At 36.9% G+C, this 17,439-nt stretch overlaps 1 protein-coding gene across 1 annotated transcript in view; it reads left to right on the top strand.

Moving 5' to 3' along the window:
• The window catches only part of LOC107733437 (alpha-1,3-mannosyl-glycoprotein 4-beta-N-acetylglucosaminyltransferase B-like), a 134,012-nt gene that overhangs the window by 67,271 nt on the left and 49,302 nt on the right, over positions 1-17,439 (top strand). Inside the window, exon 2 of the mRNA XM_016545053.1 lies at positions 16,604-16,783. Within this exon, the coding sequence (XP_016400539.1) occupies positions 16,604-16,783 (180 nt within the window). The remainder of the gene's footprint in view (positions 1-16,603; positions 16,784-17,439) is intronic.

Raw genomic sequence — 17,439 nt, 5'->3', positions numbered from 1 at the left:
CACACACACACACACGACGTGTTACTCTGCGCTGCGCAAAACTCCGCATTTGAACAGTCAATAGCAAATACTTAAACTAATAACAAAACAGTAGCTGATTCAGAAGCGCCAGATTGTCATAGCAAAGTCAGAATTACCTCCTCTCCTAGGTTCACGAAACGGTCGTCCATAGAATGCATTGCTGTTCTGTTGTAAGTAAGATTCCTAAATGCATCTACTTTCGGCAGGCCAAATAAAGTGCTTTTGCTTTCGCACTGAAACACACAGCGTCTCCCTGACATGCTGCTTCAACACTAACTGCGGTTACTGAAACCACGCCTTCTTTCTTTGCGTGCACATTTGGGCGGCATTATGCTAATATTTCCACATAGTGAGGTAGATATGTGGGGGCGTGTTAGAACGAGCCGTTTTAGGGGGGCGTGGCAGAGTCTTAACTTTGATAAAGAATATCTCTTTGGTTTTGAGACTTTAGTCTTTGCAACTTCAGGGATCTTATCTATGCACAATCAGCTTGTAACACTCCAAAGAGAAAGGAAAACTTGAAATCGCATCATATGACCCCTTTAAGGCATGAAAAGTTATATTTTCTCCATTGCAACAAATCGCATTGTGTTGAATCGAATCGAAATCGGATCGCACTGCATCGTAACAAGGGTGAATCGTATCGCATCGCATCGGTAGCTGCTTCATATGTATCTTTAATGTATCGTATCGTTGGCTATGCATCGAGATGCGTATCGTATCGGCCTGAGTCATGAGATGCACATCCCTACTGTTTACAGCTGTATTTCAGTTTTACAGTAACTATGTGGTACTGTGATCATGTAATACAGTGCAATTACTGTAAAAAAAAAAATCCAAGTCATCAGTATTCATTCATTTGAATATAGATTTCATTAGATTTTTATCATTTTTATATAGAATTCTTTTTTTTCTCCTACATAGGTACTACTGACATTCAATTCAAACAGACACAATTATTACAAAATATCAAATTCTTTATTTAAAACATTGCATATAACACTTAAAAATACACAGTCTTCCGATGCTGGAACAGTGCATCTTCACCATTTCTCCTGTCTCCTGTTTTTGCAGTGCATTATGTTGTATCCTCTGGATTTATCCTCACAAAGAATCCTGAGGCAACAGGAAAATAATGGGGAAAAAATATAAGCAGCCAAAGAATAGATATAAGGCATCTTCAAATCCCAGATGCTGCTCCAAAACGTAGGCCATCTTTGTTCACCATCCACTTTGTTACAGAAAGAAATGTGTTCCCTGAAAAAGAAGAAAGTAATTACACATCTATATGGAATAGCCTACACAAACCTCTCAAAATAATAGGCAGGTTACTCTCTTACCATGAATTATCAGTCTCAGTGTGGCTGGCCTGCTCACGTCTTTCTTGGTGCTTCATTGCAGATGCCTTTAAAACACACCCACACACAAAATGCAGTAAATCTTAAATTCCATTAAAAAAACTATAACAAACTAATGCCAAAACTAGAAAGGTGGCCATAAAACTTTTACTAACATACAATTTTATTTTCTCAATAAGCTACTAGCCAACGTTGACACCTGAAAAAATTTCACATTAGTTAACTCAATGTTAAAGGTCCCATATTTTACACCTTTCTGGAGTTTTATTTTAGGTTTTGATGTCCTTAAGAATATATATTTGCGGTATAAGTACCAAAAACCATCTCAATATATTTTTACAGCTCCTCTCTCAGGAGCTCTGCAAAGAACAGGTCGATTTTGGCCTGTCTAATTAATATTCATGAGCCTCTCTTCTGATTGGCCTGTTGTTTTCTGAGTGACGCACGGCCAGGCCAACCACAGGTAACTAGGGTCATGTATGCTGTAGCCTGCTGTGGATTGGTGATACTCACAAGTAAGGTCAATAGAAACACCGGTAATGATGGTCACTGCTGAGGGAAATGTCCGGCCTTACATGTTTGAGCCGAACTCAGACCCCGAATCGGCGACGACAGGAGACAACCAACCACCTCCTCAAACGCGCTTACAACAGGGTGTTTCAGAATGGTAATTCATGTTTTTTTTAAACACCGAATGCAGTAAATGCAAACCTGACCGGCCGAGCGTTTGCGATCACGTGAACTTGGGTGCTCTTTTCCTTTAAACCTAGCCAAAAAGTCATATGTGTTGACTGTGAAACACAGTAGACTTTCATTATGTGCATTTATGGTGTAATTACTACATTTTCGTGTCAATCCAAGTTCATATTTACCGCAAACATTGCGCTGTCACTTTAATTCAGCGGCAATAGACTCAGTGTGGAAACGAATTCTGTACTGTATTTTCCTGCGCTCAAACCTGCCAATCTAAAGGATCAAACGCTGTGCATGGCATTTGAGGTAATTTGTGACTTAGCATAGACTTATAGTCTAAATAAAACAATTTGCAACTGTTACTATTATTACACTTGTATACAAAACTTTGTATTATGCTTGTTATAGAGTGTGTGACGTCACGTGTACTACCACCAGTGGCAATAAACAACGGTTGACGCGGTTGTCACGGCGACCGTCACAGCCCTACTGTGCAATGATGTAGTTTCCTGACATTTTCTCGACATGTTTCCGTGTTGTTGTTGCTCAGCAATGACATGGACGAAGTGTTGTCTGGGGGTTTGGCAAAAGTAGAGTGGGACGGTGGGCGGTGCTCGGGGTGGTGACTGAAGGCGGTGACTGAGTAGTTCTGACGTCACTTTTTTTACGGAAGTCACAACAGTTCGTGAAAAATCACAGCTACTTTATGCAGGCTGTGTGCATTTGACTGTGGATTGACTGTTTTGAAACTTAGTTTCAAAAATTTTTAATGGTAGTTACATAGCACCTAGACCTAAGTTATCATGAAAAAAACTGGAAATTTCAGTTTTGACAATATGGGACCTTTAAATTAATCTACCTTCACGCTACAACAATGCACTCTCGACATTTGTCATTAAAATAACGCCATATTTTAACCGTTAACATGAGCGCTGAAAAAAATACGCTCTGCAAACGGAGTATGTGTGAACCTGGCGTTATGTGCGTGCGCTGCGAATGTGCATGCCGTGAGTGCTGAATGGTTAAACTCAAGAATTAAAAAGAAATACAATTTATAAACTTTAATGACGATGCGACACTGCCCCGGTTGTGCTAAAGTGATAATTCCTGTGTCAACTGTGCAGCGTGCAGCTCACTTAGGCCCAATCCCAATTCTACCCCTTAGTAGTGTTGTTTTTGGCGGCCTGTTTTAATTTTAGTTTTAGTCTAGTCTTTGTGTGAAACTGTCATTTTAGTTTTTATTAGTTTTAGTCACGTTCATACTCTTTTTAGTCTAGTCAAGTTTTAGTCAACTAAAAGTCTGAGCATTTTAGTCTAGTTTTAGTCGACGAAAACTGATGACATTTAGTCTAGTTTTAGTCAATGAAAATTGTATTTTAGTTATCTTATTATATTATTGTTACCTTATAGACTCAAGAATACATCCATTCCAGACACGGAAGACGCTCTGATTTGAATTTACAACATTTATTTTACCAACCAAACATGTTAGAAGTACACACACATAAATTTAAATAAAGACGAACCCCGGCTGGCCGGCCATCGGTCCCTTTCTCTGTGTCAGACTTTGTTTGGTTTTCGTCTTCTAAATCAGTGTTTCCCAACCTTCCTTTAGTCGCGGCACCCTTTGGAAATTTTAACAAATTTGTGGCACCCTACAAAATTAATTTTGTCACAATATTTGAATTTCTAACTTCGATATGATAATTCGAAAAGTATAGATATTCGGTACAACAGGGAAGAACTGCAGAATATAATGTCATACAGATATTATAAAAAGAAATGTGTCCATCAGTGGTGGCAATCAGTAGGCTAATTTCTAATGAAGAGACCAATTTATATGACAGATTTTAATGTAGGCTTTTATTCATATGTAAACATTGTGAGATAGCTAGTTATAATGGTAATTAAACAAAGTTTTGATTTTACAGCTGGGTAATTTTGTTGCAGTAGCACGAGATAGCTTGATTTAAAACTTTGAATTGAATAAAAAAAAATGACAAGGAGGCCAAGCAGTTAATAATAAAATAAGAACAAATAAAGAAATTACTAATGATAGCACAAATAAAAAAAAATCACGATAGGCCTACAAATGAAATAAATTGCTTTTTAGTTTTTCAGGTAGGTCTAACACACAGTAGGGCTATTAAAATTTTTTTAAATTTTTTTTTTTACCAATTATCCAAATAATGTTTAATCCTAGAAAGCTATTATCATCAGAGGACACATGAGCATAACGGTTAGCAGATCAATGAATGAGAGGGCAGCGTTACCAGAGTTGCCCATTTACCACACCTTGTTACAGCACAGTAGGGCTATTGCAGACAGAAACAATACTGTACTACAGAGATGTTTCCTGTCAGCTTGATTTCTGAGTGGACTTTGCTGTTCCGATGAGCATGAACGCGAGCGACTGAGCGGAGCACACACACGCATAGAGCGGGATAATACACACACGCATAGAGCGGGATAACACGCAGAGCGTCACACCACGTGAAAGTGAATCCTGAGCGGTGAACTCATTTTCGGCAGCCGGAATTTCGGTGCATCTCTAATTATTGGCGACATTAGAAATGGATATTATATAATAGCTGCTCTGGACAAACGGTCTGAACACCTCGGTTGAGAAACACTGTTCTAAATATTAAATTAAAATAAGCATGTAACGACCACAAACGGAGGAAAATAGCGAAGTAAAAGTACCGATACATCACTTAAAATGTACTCAAGTAAAAGTAAAAATACACAATTTTTAAACTACTCAAAAAGGTACAATTACTGATAAAAACTACTTAATTACTGTAACGTGAGTATTTGTAATTCGTTACTTCACACCCCTGGTGGTGTCACACTACTATATATATATTATATATATTTTATATATTTTCACCCCTACAGCCATCACCCCTAGGGGAAGGGGAAGGGGTATAAAATAGAATTGGGATTGGGCCTTATAGTGCAGACACAATGTGATTTGAAGCAATTTGAGCATTTTGAGAGAGAAAGAGAGCGCGATCGCGGTGATTAGATTAACTCACGCTGTTTGTGAAATTACTTCTCACATAAGGTTTTCAAATTACTCTATAAGTTATTTAATTTAGAAATATGAATTGTACCTCACCTTCAGCATTATAATTATTGTACCCGCGCCGGACAGAGACGGTGACGCTGCATGTCGTGCCAAATCTCTCACAGCAGGCGCGTCATCAGCTTGAGATCGGTTTTTTGAGATCGGCCTTTTTAGAGACCGCCGATCAATCATCCCAAAGCGATTATCGGCCAATAGCGATCGGTAGCCGATCAATCGGAGCACCCCTAATATTAATGGTAACAGTTTACAATATGGTTTGTTAACATTAGTTGACTATATTAACTGACATCAACAAACAATCATTTATTAATGTTAATGTTAATTTCAGCATTTTCTAATACGTTAGTGAAATCAAAAGTTGTATCTCTTAATATTAGTTAATGGACCTGATCTAACATGAACAAACAATGAACAGCTATGTTTTTAATAAGTAATGTTATCAAAGATTAATAAATATAACAAATGTATTGCTCATTGTTAGTTATTACATGAAATAATGAGACCTTATTGTAAAGTGTTACCATATAAAAGCAACCAGCCACAAGAGATTTATCGTTAAAGTGATTTTTACTACAGTTAAAGGGTTAGTTCACCCAAAAATGAAAATTAGTCCATAAATTACTCACCCTCAAGTCATCCTAGGTGTATATGACTTTCTTCTTTCAGACGAATCCAGTCGGAGTTTTCGCTACAGGAGGCCTTTGTTCACCCCCCCGGAGCCATGTGAGAGACTTTTTATTTATGGATGGGCGCTTTTATTTAACTTCTTTTGGACGGATGCATGCAACACCCGCTGAGTGGCATTAAACAGCTTGAAAGATCAAAGACAATTTTTAATATAACTCCGACTGGATTCGTCTGAAAGAAGAAAGTCATATACACATAGGATGCCTCGAGGGCGAGTAATTTATGGGCTAATTTTTATTTTTGGGTGAACTAACCATTTAAGGGGGTTATAGATCCTCCACTTTATACTGTTATTAACAACATGCTTGAGTGGTTTATGACTGTATTGGGATGACTGATTTATTATGTGCTGTCACTGCTGTCTCATCATGATATAATGACGTCACTCTGTTTCATGCTGTCAGATCTGTTGTCTCACTATATAATGTATTCCTGAAGAATACCCACTGCTACATGACTGAATATCATACTAAATATGATATTCACTACAACAGCCAATATCATATTGCATTTTAAGCCTGATCATTTGTATTTATTTCCTGTTTATTTCAAGACAATTTGCCAATTTTTTTCTGTGTTTGACAACCTAAAGATACAAAAGAGTAGCTTACCATGCTGAAATAAGCACACATATACTGTATGTGTTTGTGACTCTGATCTGTGATATGATCATATTCACACACACGTATCATCTACTGTACTCATGCAGCAGGTACTGTAACTGCACTCATTTGCATCTGACTCACTCTGTGCTTGTTTTCCTCCTGCATTTAAACCTCAGTGACCTTATAAACTGATACAGCAGCAGCACACAGATGAAGAAAGCATGTTTTATTCAGTTTTTCCTTACACATCCGATTCATAAGATTAGTCAGAGCTCCCTCTCTCTCTCTCTCTCTGGTCTGTCATGTAGAGTCTGATTTCATAAAGCACTTAGTGAAGACATGCATGACAAAGGCCGAACAGAAGTGTTTTTTTTAATATATATTTTAAAAACTCCAGCTGCTCTCACTTGACTGTTGTGATGTCATGTAAAAATAACTTGCCAATGTTGGCAGTGGCATCTTCAATATGCTATGTTTTGTTATGCCATGTTGTTATTGCCATGGGTACCTTGCATAAATTTTGTTCTTAAAAATGTATCAAGAGTATTTAGAGGTGGATTTTTTGTTGCTCTGTCATTAGCAACAAAATCCTACATGTATCATGTAGGGTGAAAACCTTCCTGCATGTCCTGCATTTCAGTTATGTCTTTATTATTGTTTTTTCTACTGAAAGCACAATATGGAAATAAGAAAACATGATAAAAAAAATCTGTTTGCACAGCTAGAGCATTGCGTCCGTAGAGAGTGTATTTTCTGCTGACTGGACGGAGCAAAGTAATCAGTGTGGACCTCATCAAATGTTGTTAAATACAGCTAGGTCAGTTCTTCTAGAACAAGGTGCACTGAATCTGGTAAAACGCATTTAATGGTTGCATAGTCTAATAAAGAAGCATAAACCAGTCACTGCTTAGGAAAATTTATTTTACTATAAAATGTGATTTTTACCTACTAACCTGTTATTCAGTTCAGTGTATTTAGTAGACTGAATAGGTCCCATGGAGTGAATTACATTGTATCACTCTGAGTCACAGAGCCGGTCACCATTAACAAAGCCTATTGATAATTTAAAGCATGTTATCGTCCAATCATCATCGACATTTACATTACTACATTTATCTCTCTCTCATGTGTCCCACAAACTGACATCAACTGTCCTGCAGCTGAGCAATAACCAAGCAGTCACCCTAGTATCATGGCCGTGGAGTGATGGCCAATATGAACTATAATACTTGGAGAATTGAGGGTCTCACAAGGGTCTCGTTTTAGTTTGGGGTCCAATTCTCACTATTAACTACAACATTTGCCCCAGCAAACTCCTAATTTGCTGCTTATTAATAGGTAACTGTTAAGTTTAGGCATGGGGTAGGGTTAAGGATGTAGAATATGGTCATGCAGAATAATATGTGCTTTATAAGTACTAATAAACACCAATGTGCTAATAATATGCTTGCTAATAAGCAACTAGTTAATAGTGAATAGTGTTCCCTAATCTAAAGTGTTACCATCACAAGAATTAACATCATGACAACCAGTGTTGGGAGTAACGCATTACAAAAGTAATAATATTACAGTAGTATATTACTTTTTGCTGTAACGCAGTAATATAACGCATTACTAATCAAATTTGGGTAATATTATTACTCGTTACAATCTCAGTAACGCAAGTTACAACAACATATTTTAACTCAAAATTAAGTGGTGAATTTACCAACACAGCAAAACAGCACCAGAGAAAAAATTCCGCGGGTAAAATAGTTTGTCTATATTCTGTTGCTGGAATTAGATGGTTGAGATGACTATGACAACACTGATGGACTGATGCCTGAAGAACAGTTCCAAACCCTTCACTTGTCATGTTGCTTGCAAAATATATATATATTTTGCCTAAATGCACATAAATGAGTGTCCATGAAGAAAGAGGCAGAATCGTGGTAGTTACTGCATCTGCTGGACCCTGCCATCCACGCAAACCTTGACCCTTAGGCATTGCCATGGAAACACATTATTACTGAGTTTCTGCTCAGAGCAGAATCTCTGCCATCTTGTAATTACAATAACCAATGTGGCGTGACCTTATGTAATGTTTCCCATCTAAATCAAAAGACAAAACAAGACATTTTAATTTTGCATGAAGCAAATGAAGCTTTCCTTGAGACCATCAAGATTTTTTTTTTAAACTGTGACATTATTTTCATGACAATTAAACACATGTCCCAGAGAATTCTAATGTCTATAATGAGAAAATTGTAAAATTGATTTTTACGGATATATTTAAATTGTAGGTATATCAATTTTGGTATTAGTACATCATGATGACAGATTTTTTTAAATATTTGTAATGTTGATTTAATATAAATGAGATCTAATTAGAATCATAAGAATGAGATGAAAAAAAAAACATCTGTGTGTATTATTGAAATTTTTTATTGAATTTAGGGCTGCAACTAATCATTATTTCGATAGTCAATTATCATCTCCACTAATCGGTTAAGATAGCCAAATTAAATATTTGAAGAAATTATATTATATTTATACCTCATTGTAACGGTTATATCAACCACTCGCGATCCAGGAATAGAGTTAGAAAATACTTTAATAATCTAGGAGAAAATAACAGAAGTCAATGCAAATCCACATGAAAATATATATATGCAAACATATCCGTAATGAGACCAGACAATGGAACAAAGGAAACTCAGAGCGGAAATACACTGGGGAAATAATCAGGGAGAACAGAAACAGGTGTGTGAACCTGTGACTTTCTATCATTTACAGATCAGGATATAACCATGCATGTAAATTTATAACCATACATGTAAATTTTGCACAAGGAAGACATGCATCAAATGCACAAAACAACATGTGTTGTCAGTGCACATGACAACGCAAGCTATACGCTATATGCTTGCAAGTTTGTTTGAAGTGCATAATATAAAACATTCTCATTTTAAGCATAACTTGGGTCATGCACTTTTCCTGCAGCAGCTCACTTTGTGTCCTCTGCTGTTTCCTAGAAATGTTTTGTCCATAGAAATGCCTTATTCACTACTGTAAAGTAACGTGACTGGCGATGTTTTCCATGCACGGCGAACAGACGTAGTTAACTTATAATCAAATTTGTTCCATTATTGGTTTTTATCGATTAGTTGTTGCAACCCTAGTCAAAAATTGTTGAAAACTTGGATAAACAGAACTTCATATATAACATATTTCTCCAGTTGAGTGCTTAGACAAGATTAAAGCCGTTTTTCCGTAACCCTAGCCTTTCTTGTGGATGAACCTGAACTGAATTGTTGTTTTTGTTATTTGTGGTGGACCCCGCACTGCTGCTCTGCCCTGGGAAAATGTCATTGGCTCTGTTTCTGTGTGCTGGATCTGAGCTGACCCGTTGTGCCTGGCCTTTCAAACGCTTTCTGTGGATGACCTCTCCACTGACACTCAACCGCTGCAGCAGTGATTCAACAAGCCAAGGACTTTCTGTTTTCACCATTTACTCCCTTATGCTCTTTATGAACCTGTTAAAGATGCTGGTCATTCACATACAGAGTCAGAATTTCCGCATTGTCTGTATAAAGATAGATCATTTATAGGACTAGAGTGCCAGTACAAGAGGATTGTATTTAATACGTCATTGTTCCGCTCAAACGGATGGAATGATCTGGTTTCAGGATCTGTATGGATTTTGCCCATTATGGAAAAAGCCAGGCAGGAATCCAAGCCACTTTACAAAATGAAAGCAAAGAGAGAAGGCCAAATGAAAGAGGAACATATACTCGATAAGATGGAAAGTGAGAGAGTCAAGGGGATTTCTGACAGCCTCAGAGATACCGCTCAACATGATACTGTCAAGACTACATTTATATGTATGATTTATAAGCTTGTTTCCTCATGGGGACCTCAAAAATGTCCCCACAAGGTAAAAATTTACTAGTATTACTATCCTTGTGGGGACACATTCTAAATGCAACATTCTGTACATACAGTAACCTAACCCTAATCCTAACAGAAACACAAGGTCAAAATTTACTAGTATTACTATCCTTGTGGGGACACATTCTAAATGCAACATTCTGTACATACAGTAACCTACCCCTAATCCTAACAGAAAACCTAATGAGTTTTTACATAAAAAAAAAAAAAATAGAAACAAATTATGTTTTTATAAATGAGGACATCTCCAAAAGGAAATTTTGTCACATTTAGCTCATGTCTGGATAGCAGTGTGTCCCCAAAATATGGCACATACACCCACCCCTTTTGGAATTTTCACTATATATCTCTAATCACTTTTATTTTTCATAATTAATATGTTAACCACCGTTCAAATGTTTAGGGTCATAAATATATATTTGTTTATGTTTCTGTAAGAAGTCTCTTATTCTCATCAAGGATACATTTATTTGATCAAAAATACAGTTAAAAAAGTATTGTGAAATATTATTGCAGTTGAAAATAAATCCTTCCTTTTTTTATTATACCGTAAAATGTAATTTATTGCTGTGATGCGCAGCTGAATTTCCAGCATCATTACTGCAGTCTTCAGTGTCACATGATCTTCAGAAATCATTCTAATATGCTGATTTGCTGCTCAAGAAACATTTCTGATTATTATCAGTGTTAAAGTACCTGATCAAGTACAACTCAGAAGATGTAGAAATCGAGTTTCTTTTTAACGTATGTTTAACGTATGTGCTAACGTATGTTTTTCTTTTAGATTTGTCTCAGAAATGTTCAAGCCAACACAATTAAATGAGCTCAAGATATTAATAACAAAGAGTGAAAAATTTAAGGGGGTCTGAATACTTTCCGTACCCACTGTATATATATATATATGTGTGTGTGTATATATGTTTTTTTATTGTTTATGTTGTTTTTTTTTGTGTTTTGTTTTTGTCGGATTTTGCTTTGCTATGCTTTTTTGTTTGTTTGTTTTGTGTAAATGTTCTTTTATTGTCATTTTATTATACCGTAAAATGTAATTTATTGCTGTGATGCGCAGCTGAATTTCCAGCATCATTACTGCAGTCTTCAGTGTCACATGATCTTCAGAAATCATTCTAATATGCTGATTTGCTGCTCAAGAAACATTTCTGATTATTATCAGTGTTAAAGTACCTGATCAAGTACAACTCAGAAGATGTAGAAATCGAGTTTCTTTTTAACGTATGTTTAACGTATGTGCTAACGTATGTTTTTCTTTTAGATTTGTCTCAGAAATGTTCAAGCCAACACAATTAAATGAGCTCAAGATATTAAGATAATTATAATGATCTAAATGAGATAATTAAGCATGTGGGAGATGAATCTTGGAGACCGCCCAATGAAAGCAGTTTTAATTAGAAGACCTTTCAGAGCAGTGGAATTATCACAATTGGAGTATTTTTGTAAAGCCTTTCAAACGTTCTGGCATCATTGCTCAGGGATTTCTGTTTTTCAGTAATGAATTTCAGGATGAATTATTTTTGACCTGCTAAAGACTCGAGCTGAAGAGAGCGTCGAAATCTGTGAAGTAATTCATTAAGACACTTTGTGAGCGCTCTAGTAAATTATAGGCAACACTTTCTTTCGCGCTTTCATGTCAAGCCCTTTTCTTTTCTTCTCTTCTGCTATAAACCAGCACATTTCCATGAAAGAAGGAAGTAAACAAAATGATGTTAGAGTGAATCAAGGGCAGCTCTATTAGAGGCTGATGGAAGTGTGAATTTTGACCTCCGTTTGTCTGAAAACGGACACACACACATCTAAAACAGCAGGTCGTCTCACACCGCCAGGTGTCATAATGGCCACGACTAAGCCTGGTTTAGTCGTTAAGATGATTTAACAGCAAAGCACCCTCACATTTTGACATTTCTCGTCTGTATTGGTCAGGTTGTCAATGTGACAGCAAAGCTTGGCAGCCACATGCACTGCAGCAGGGACAAACACACACTGTTGTGTGTCCAATTTACATAGAGACATGCTGAGCTTGATCAAAGTTCTTTTAAAGCATGTGTGAGTACACTTGGCGGCCTTCTTCAGACACGCTAATGCAGCTATTCCCAGATGAGTACACATGTATGAAAAAAAGGAACATCAATAAATTATATTTAGCATAAAGGGAGTGTAGCCTGTTTTAAAATATTGTTATTTATATATATACATTCTGTGAAACCTTACTACGTATATGGAATCACCGTTTTATAAAAGCAATAAGCCCCGTGAAGCCGTGGTTTACAGTGAATTTATAACAGCTAAGGGGGTTTTAGGTAAACCACAGCTTCTTGGGGCTTATTGCTTTATGCAGTATATTTATCCTTTCCTCTGTCTGTCCCAATCCATCTGCACTCTGTTCGTCTATAATAATAGATACACTGTATATTACATTTTACATTTACATTTAGTCATTTAGCAGACGCTTTTATCCAAACCGACTTACAGTTGGGGGATACATAAAGCGATTCTTCTTAAAGAGGCAAACAGACACAGGAAGTGCTTGTAATACCAAGTTTTTAGACATTGTTCAAATAAGTACAAGCTAGAAAGAGAAGGAATAAATAAAGAGAGAGAATATATATATATATATTTTTTTATGATGATGATGATGATGATGATGAAGTCAAGTAGCTTCGAAAGAGATGAGTTTTCAGCTGTCGCTTGAAAATTGTCAGGGATTCAGCATTCCGGAGAGGGGTTGGAAGATCGTATAGCCTATAGCAGGGCAATTCCTCAAATCGAAACTACAGTTCGCACTTAAACGCAGGAAGGGACCAATTAAATTACACGCGCTCCTTACACGCGCTCCTTCTTAGCCGAGGGCAATTATTCTAATTACCAGAAAGTGCAATCAAAAATACAAACGCAAACAAAAATATAACGTACAAATAGGCAGAAAACGAAATATTCCTTCCTAGCAGCAAGTAATAATTCAAACAGCAGATCTATAAACAAGTATTACGCAGGACACTCACGTGCAGCCGTCTGTCTCTTCTGTTGACTAATCGCTTAGCCCAAGTTATGACAGTGACCAAGCAGTTTAAATACTCTACGACAGCTGTGGCCGCCTTCTAATTAGCACAGCCAATAGTCTATAGCAGGGCAATTCCTCAAATCGAAACTACAGTTCGCACTTAAACGCAGGAAGGGAGCAATTAAATTACACGCGCTCCTTCTTAGCCGAGGGCAATTATTATAATTACCAGAAAGTGCAATCAAAAATACAAACGCAAACAAAAATATAACATAGAAATAGGCAGAAAACTAAATATTCCTTCCTAGCAGCAAGTAATAATTCCAACAGCAGCGAAATTCCTAATCGCTGTACATGCTGTAATACATGTGTTTAAGTGTATATCTGCACACACTCTTAATGTGAGCGTGTCTCTGACTCTCCGTCTTTGTGAGAGGCCACCAGCACTCAGCAGTAATCGAGTGTAGGGATCATAGTGAAGATGTCATCAGTACATCAGTAGATTATCTCACTCTGCAGGGTATTATATGTACCTCTCCTCCCCAATCTGAAGTGTGGATTGGATTGCACTTGTGTGGAGCGGTGTAATTTCAGATTACACAAGGGCTTTGGACTCCGATGGCATGACGGAGTTTGTGTGTGTGTGTGTGTGTGTGTGTGTGTGTGTATGGGCTGTGCGCCGGAGTTTGTGTGTGTGTGTGTGTGTGTGTGTGTGTGTGTATGGGCTGTGCGCCGAGAGTGGGCACTTCTCCCAGAAAAAGCCTGCATGCTCAGGATTATCCCGCAAAGCATAAATCCTCATTATTCTTTCGTTTCTAGAGTGTGTTTAGAGCAAAGAAGGAAAAGAAACGATCTCAGTCAGATGAGAAAATTAGAAATCTTATATACCAGGTGAAGTGTGTAATTTTATTGGTTTTAAAATACTTTCTCCTATCTCAGCTTAATACACAGAGACAACTGTAAGTAAGATATTCATAGGCTGATTCCCGCAGTAAATGTATTAATTCCTTAAATGAATGCACTCTTTAGATAATGCTTTAATAAATAAATAAATATAATAATAATAATAATATCTAGAGTAAGTATATTATTATAATTTTTTTTTTAAATGCCAGGATTGTTTGAGACAGCTTGATCATCCTAAAAGTTCTTGTGCTGTCAGTATCACATAAAAAAACAATTAAGCATTACATTGATAACACTTTACAATAAGGTTTTATTTGTTACCTATATTTAATGCATTAACTAATAATAACTAACAATGAGCAATACATTTGTTACAGTGTTTATTATTCTTTGTTATACTACGGGGCCATTGAATGCTTGAATCTGATTGGCTGATGAACGTTCTGAGGCGTGCAATTATTTTCAGGGAAACGCACGGCGAACGTAGTTCCAGGCAGCTTTCTTGACCGCATTACAGTCCCATATCACTTCGCATAGTTTACTGTAATAACGGAGATTAGCTTACAGTACCTATACAGCACACAGGAATTACTGCAATCACACAAAAGCTGCCCTGACGATTTGATCAGTTAGCCTATATAGTGTAGCAACTTAAAGGCTACACATGACATTTCTCACTAGCGAGGTAATAACAGCGCTGTTTAGAGACGCTGCTGCAGAACACTGTTGAGGGACGCACAGAACTAGCCTAATTCACACAAGCTCTCTCTCTCTTTCTCTTTCTCTGTGTGTCTCTGTCTCTCTCGCTCTCTTTCTAATAACTTCATTAATAACTGCATTAGAACGCTATCAACGGCTCAAGCCTCCATTAGCAGCTTTAAAATCACGTTTTGGAGCTAGCAAAAGAGGCGCTGGATGAGATGTGGAAGAAATAATCCTGCTCACAATAGCGATTTAAGTACAAAAACCGGACGAATCCCTTTAAATATATCATCTGATCGATGTCTTGAGGTGTGGTAACCGTACTATAAGCAGAATAATTGACGACGGGCCGTTGAATTAGCATCGTGGCCGCATCACCACCTCGGGTGTGCATTATTTTTCTAATAATTCAACGGCCCGGAGTCAATTATTCCTTACTTAATGTTTATTATTCTCAGGTCCATCAGCTAGCATCAATAGATACAATTTTACATTTGAAAAATGTGTTAGTACATGTTGCATTTGTTGCAATCAACATTAACTAAGAGCAGTGTTGGGCAGTAACGCATTACTTAGTAACGCGTTACTGTAATTTGATTACTTTTTTAGTAACGGAGTAATTTAACGCGTTATAATTTTAAAAATAGTAATTAGAGTATAGTTACAAGCCGAGGTCTCTATACGTTACTGCCGCGTTACATTGCTGACAGAATGCAGTGATTATGCTTTTTATCTAGATTGTAAAAAGGATGTAGCACACGCATTGTCGAGTGACAAGTGCCAGTGGATTAGTATTTTTCCTTGTTAGATCATGTTAACTAATGTAGTTAAATAATGTTGACAAATGGAACCTTTTTAAAGTGATACCATTATATTTTTATAGATTAATTATCTGAATGTGTGTCGACATGCCATCTAAACAGATCAGTAGTTTTCATTTCTTTAAATGCTTTAAATACTTAAATAATAAATGCACTTTAAACTTTGACATTTGAGCTGTATTTGAGGGATGAAAGAACAGGTTTGTGTTACTAACTGTCTCTGCATGTTGACCTCTGGGGTCAGGAACATTGATCGGCCCATTATGGAAGGTTATGACCCGAGACATGAAGAAAACAGGCAACCTCACTAAAACACGTGTTTAAATGTCATGAATGACTGGCTGGTTACACGACACCACTTCTATTCTCCCCCTGTCTAAGAAAACCAGTGTTTAAATGTAAACGAGTGCAGTTTCAGCCCTTTAAAGGGCACCGAGAACAAGAAACGGAGACTCAAAATATCCTCTCATTTTTTACACTTGTCATCTTTGTTACCGTCTGAAAAACAACCCCATTAAATAAAGGCCTCTGAGGAACATGCTCATATTCAGTGTTCAATTATTGGCCTTTATTTATTGATGCATAACATAATGGTTCTTTTGACTGTATAATTGAATGGTGTTATAATAAATTATAAAGCAAGCCAAAGAGAAAGGAAAACTTGAAATCGCATCATATGACCCCTTTAAGAAAAAGCAAAAGCTGCAGCTTTTCTCTAGAAGTGTGGCACTTAAAACCACAAATTAGTGTTGTTCTCTCTCTTCTGTTTGTAGGTAATGTCGTAGACATTTACCAGCGAGAATTTCTGGCCCTGAAAGACCGTCTGCACTCCGCTGAGCAAGAGAACCTCAAACGCTCCAAAGAGCTCAACCTGGTGCTGGACGAAATCAAGCGAGCCATCGCTGAGAAACAAGCGCTGCGGGACATCAACCGCACCTGGAGCAGCCTGTCAGGTCAGACTAAACAACACCACAACATCCCGGAACAACAGGGGATGGTTTTATATCAACCAATCACTGTCCTTTGATTTTAGGGCTACAATTAAAGGAGTAGTTCACCCAACAATGAAAATGTAGTCATCATTTACTCACGATCACATCATTCCAAACCTGTTTTACTTACTTTTTTTTCTGTGGAACATAAAGAATGTGTTTTAAAGAATGTTTCAACTGTTTTATCCATAAAATGAAAGTCATTGGTGTCAAAAACAACAATTAAAAAATAAATAAATAAATAAAATCATAATATTTATATTTCCACAGAAGAAAGAAAGTCTTACAGATTTATGAGTAATTGATGAGAGAATTTTCATTTTTGTGTAAACCGTGTCTTTAAATATGACTTTCTTCAGATAAACACAAATGAATATTTAAAAAAGTATGTCATGTAATGGAAGCAAATATCGCATAGCTTCAAAAAACCACACAAAGTGAACACAATGGTGTGAGAAAAATACTAATATTTGAAACTTCTTTATCTATAACCATTGCTTACAGCCAACTCTCATACGTTTGACATAAGCGACATCACATTGTGAAGCATGTGCGAGAAGTGCATTTAAACTCATATATTTTGTGGTTTCCATGCCAAAAATTTCTGTTCAGTTATA

The sequence above is a fragment of the Sinocyclocheilus rhinocerous genome, unplaced genomic scaffold (assembly GCF_001515625.1).
Source record: "Sinocyclocheilus rhinocerous isolate Xijiao unplaced genomic scaffold, SAMN03320098_v1.1 scaffold460, whole genome shotgun sequence".
NCBI classification, from domain to species: Eukaryota; Metazoa; Chordata; class Actinopteri; order Cypriniformes; family Cyprinidae; genus Sinocyclocheilus; species Sinocyclocheilus rhinocerous.
This window is presented reverse-complemented; position numbering and strand designations above follow the sequence as displayed.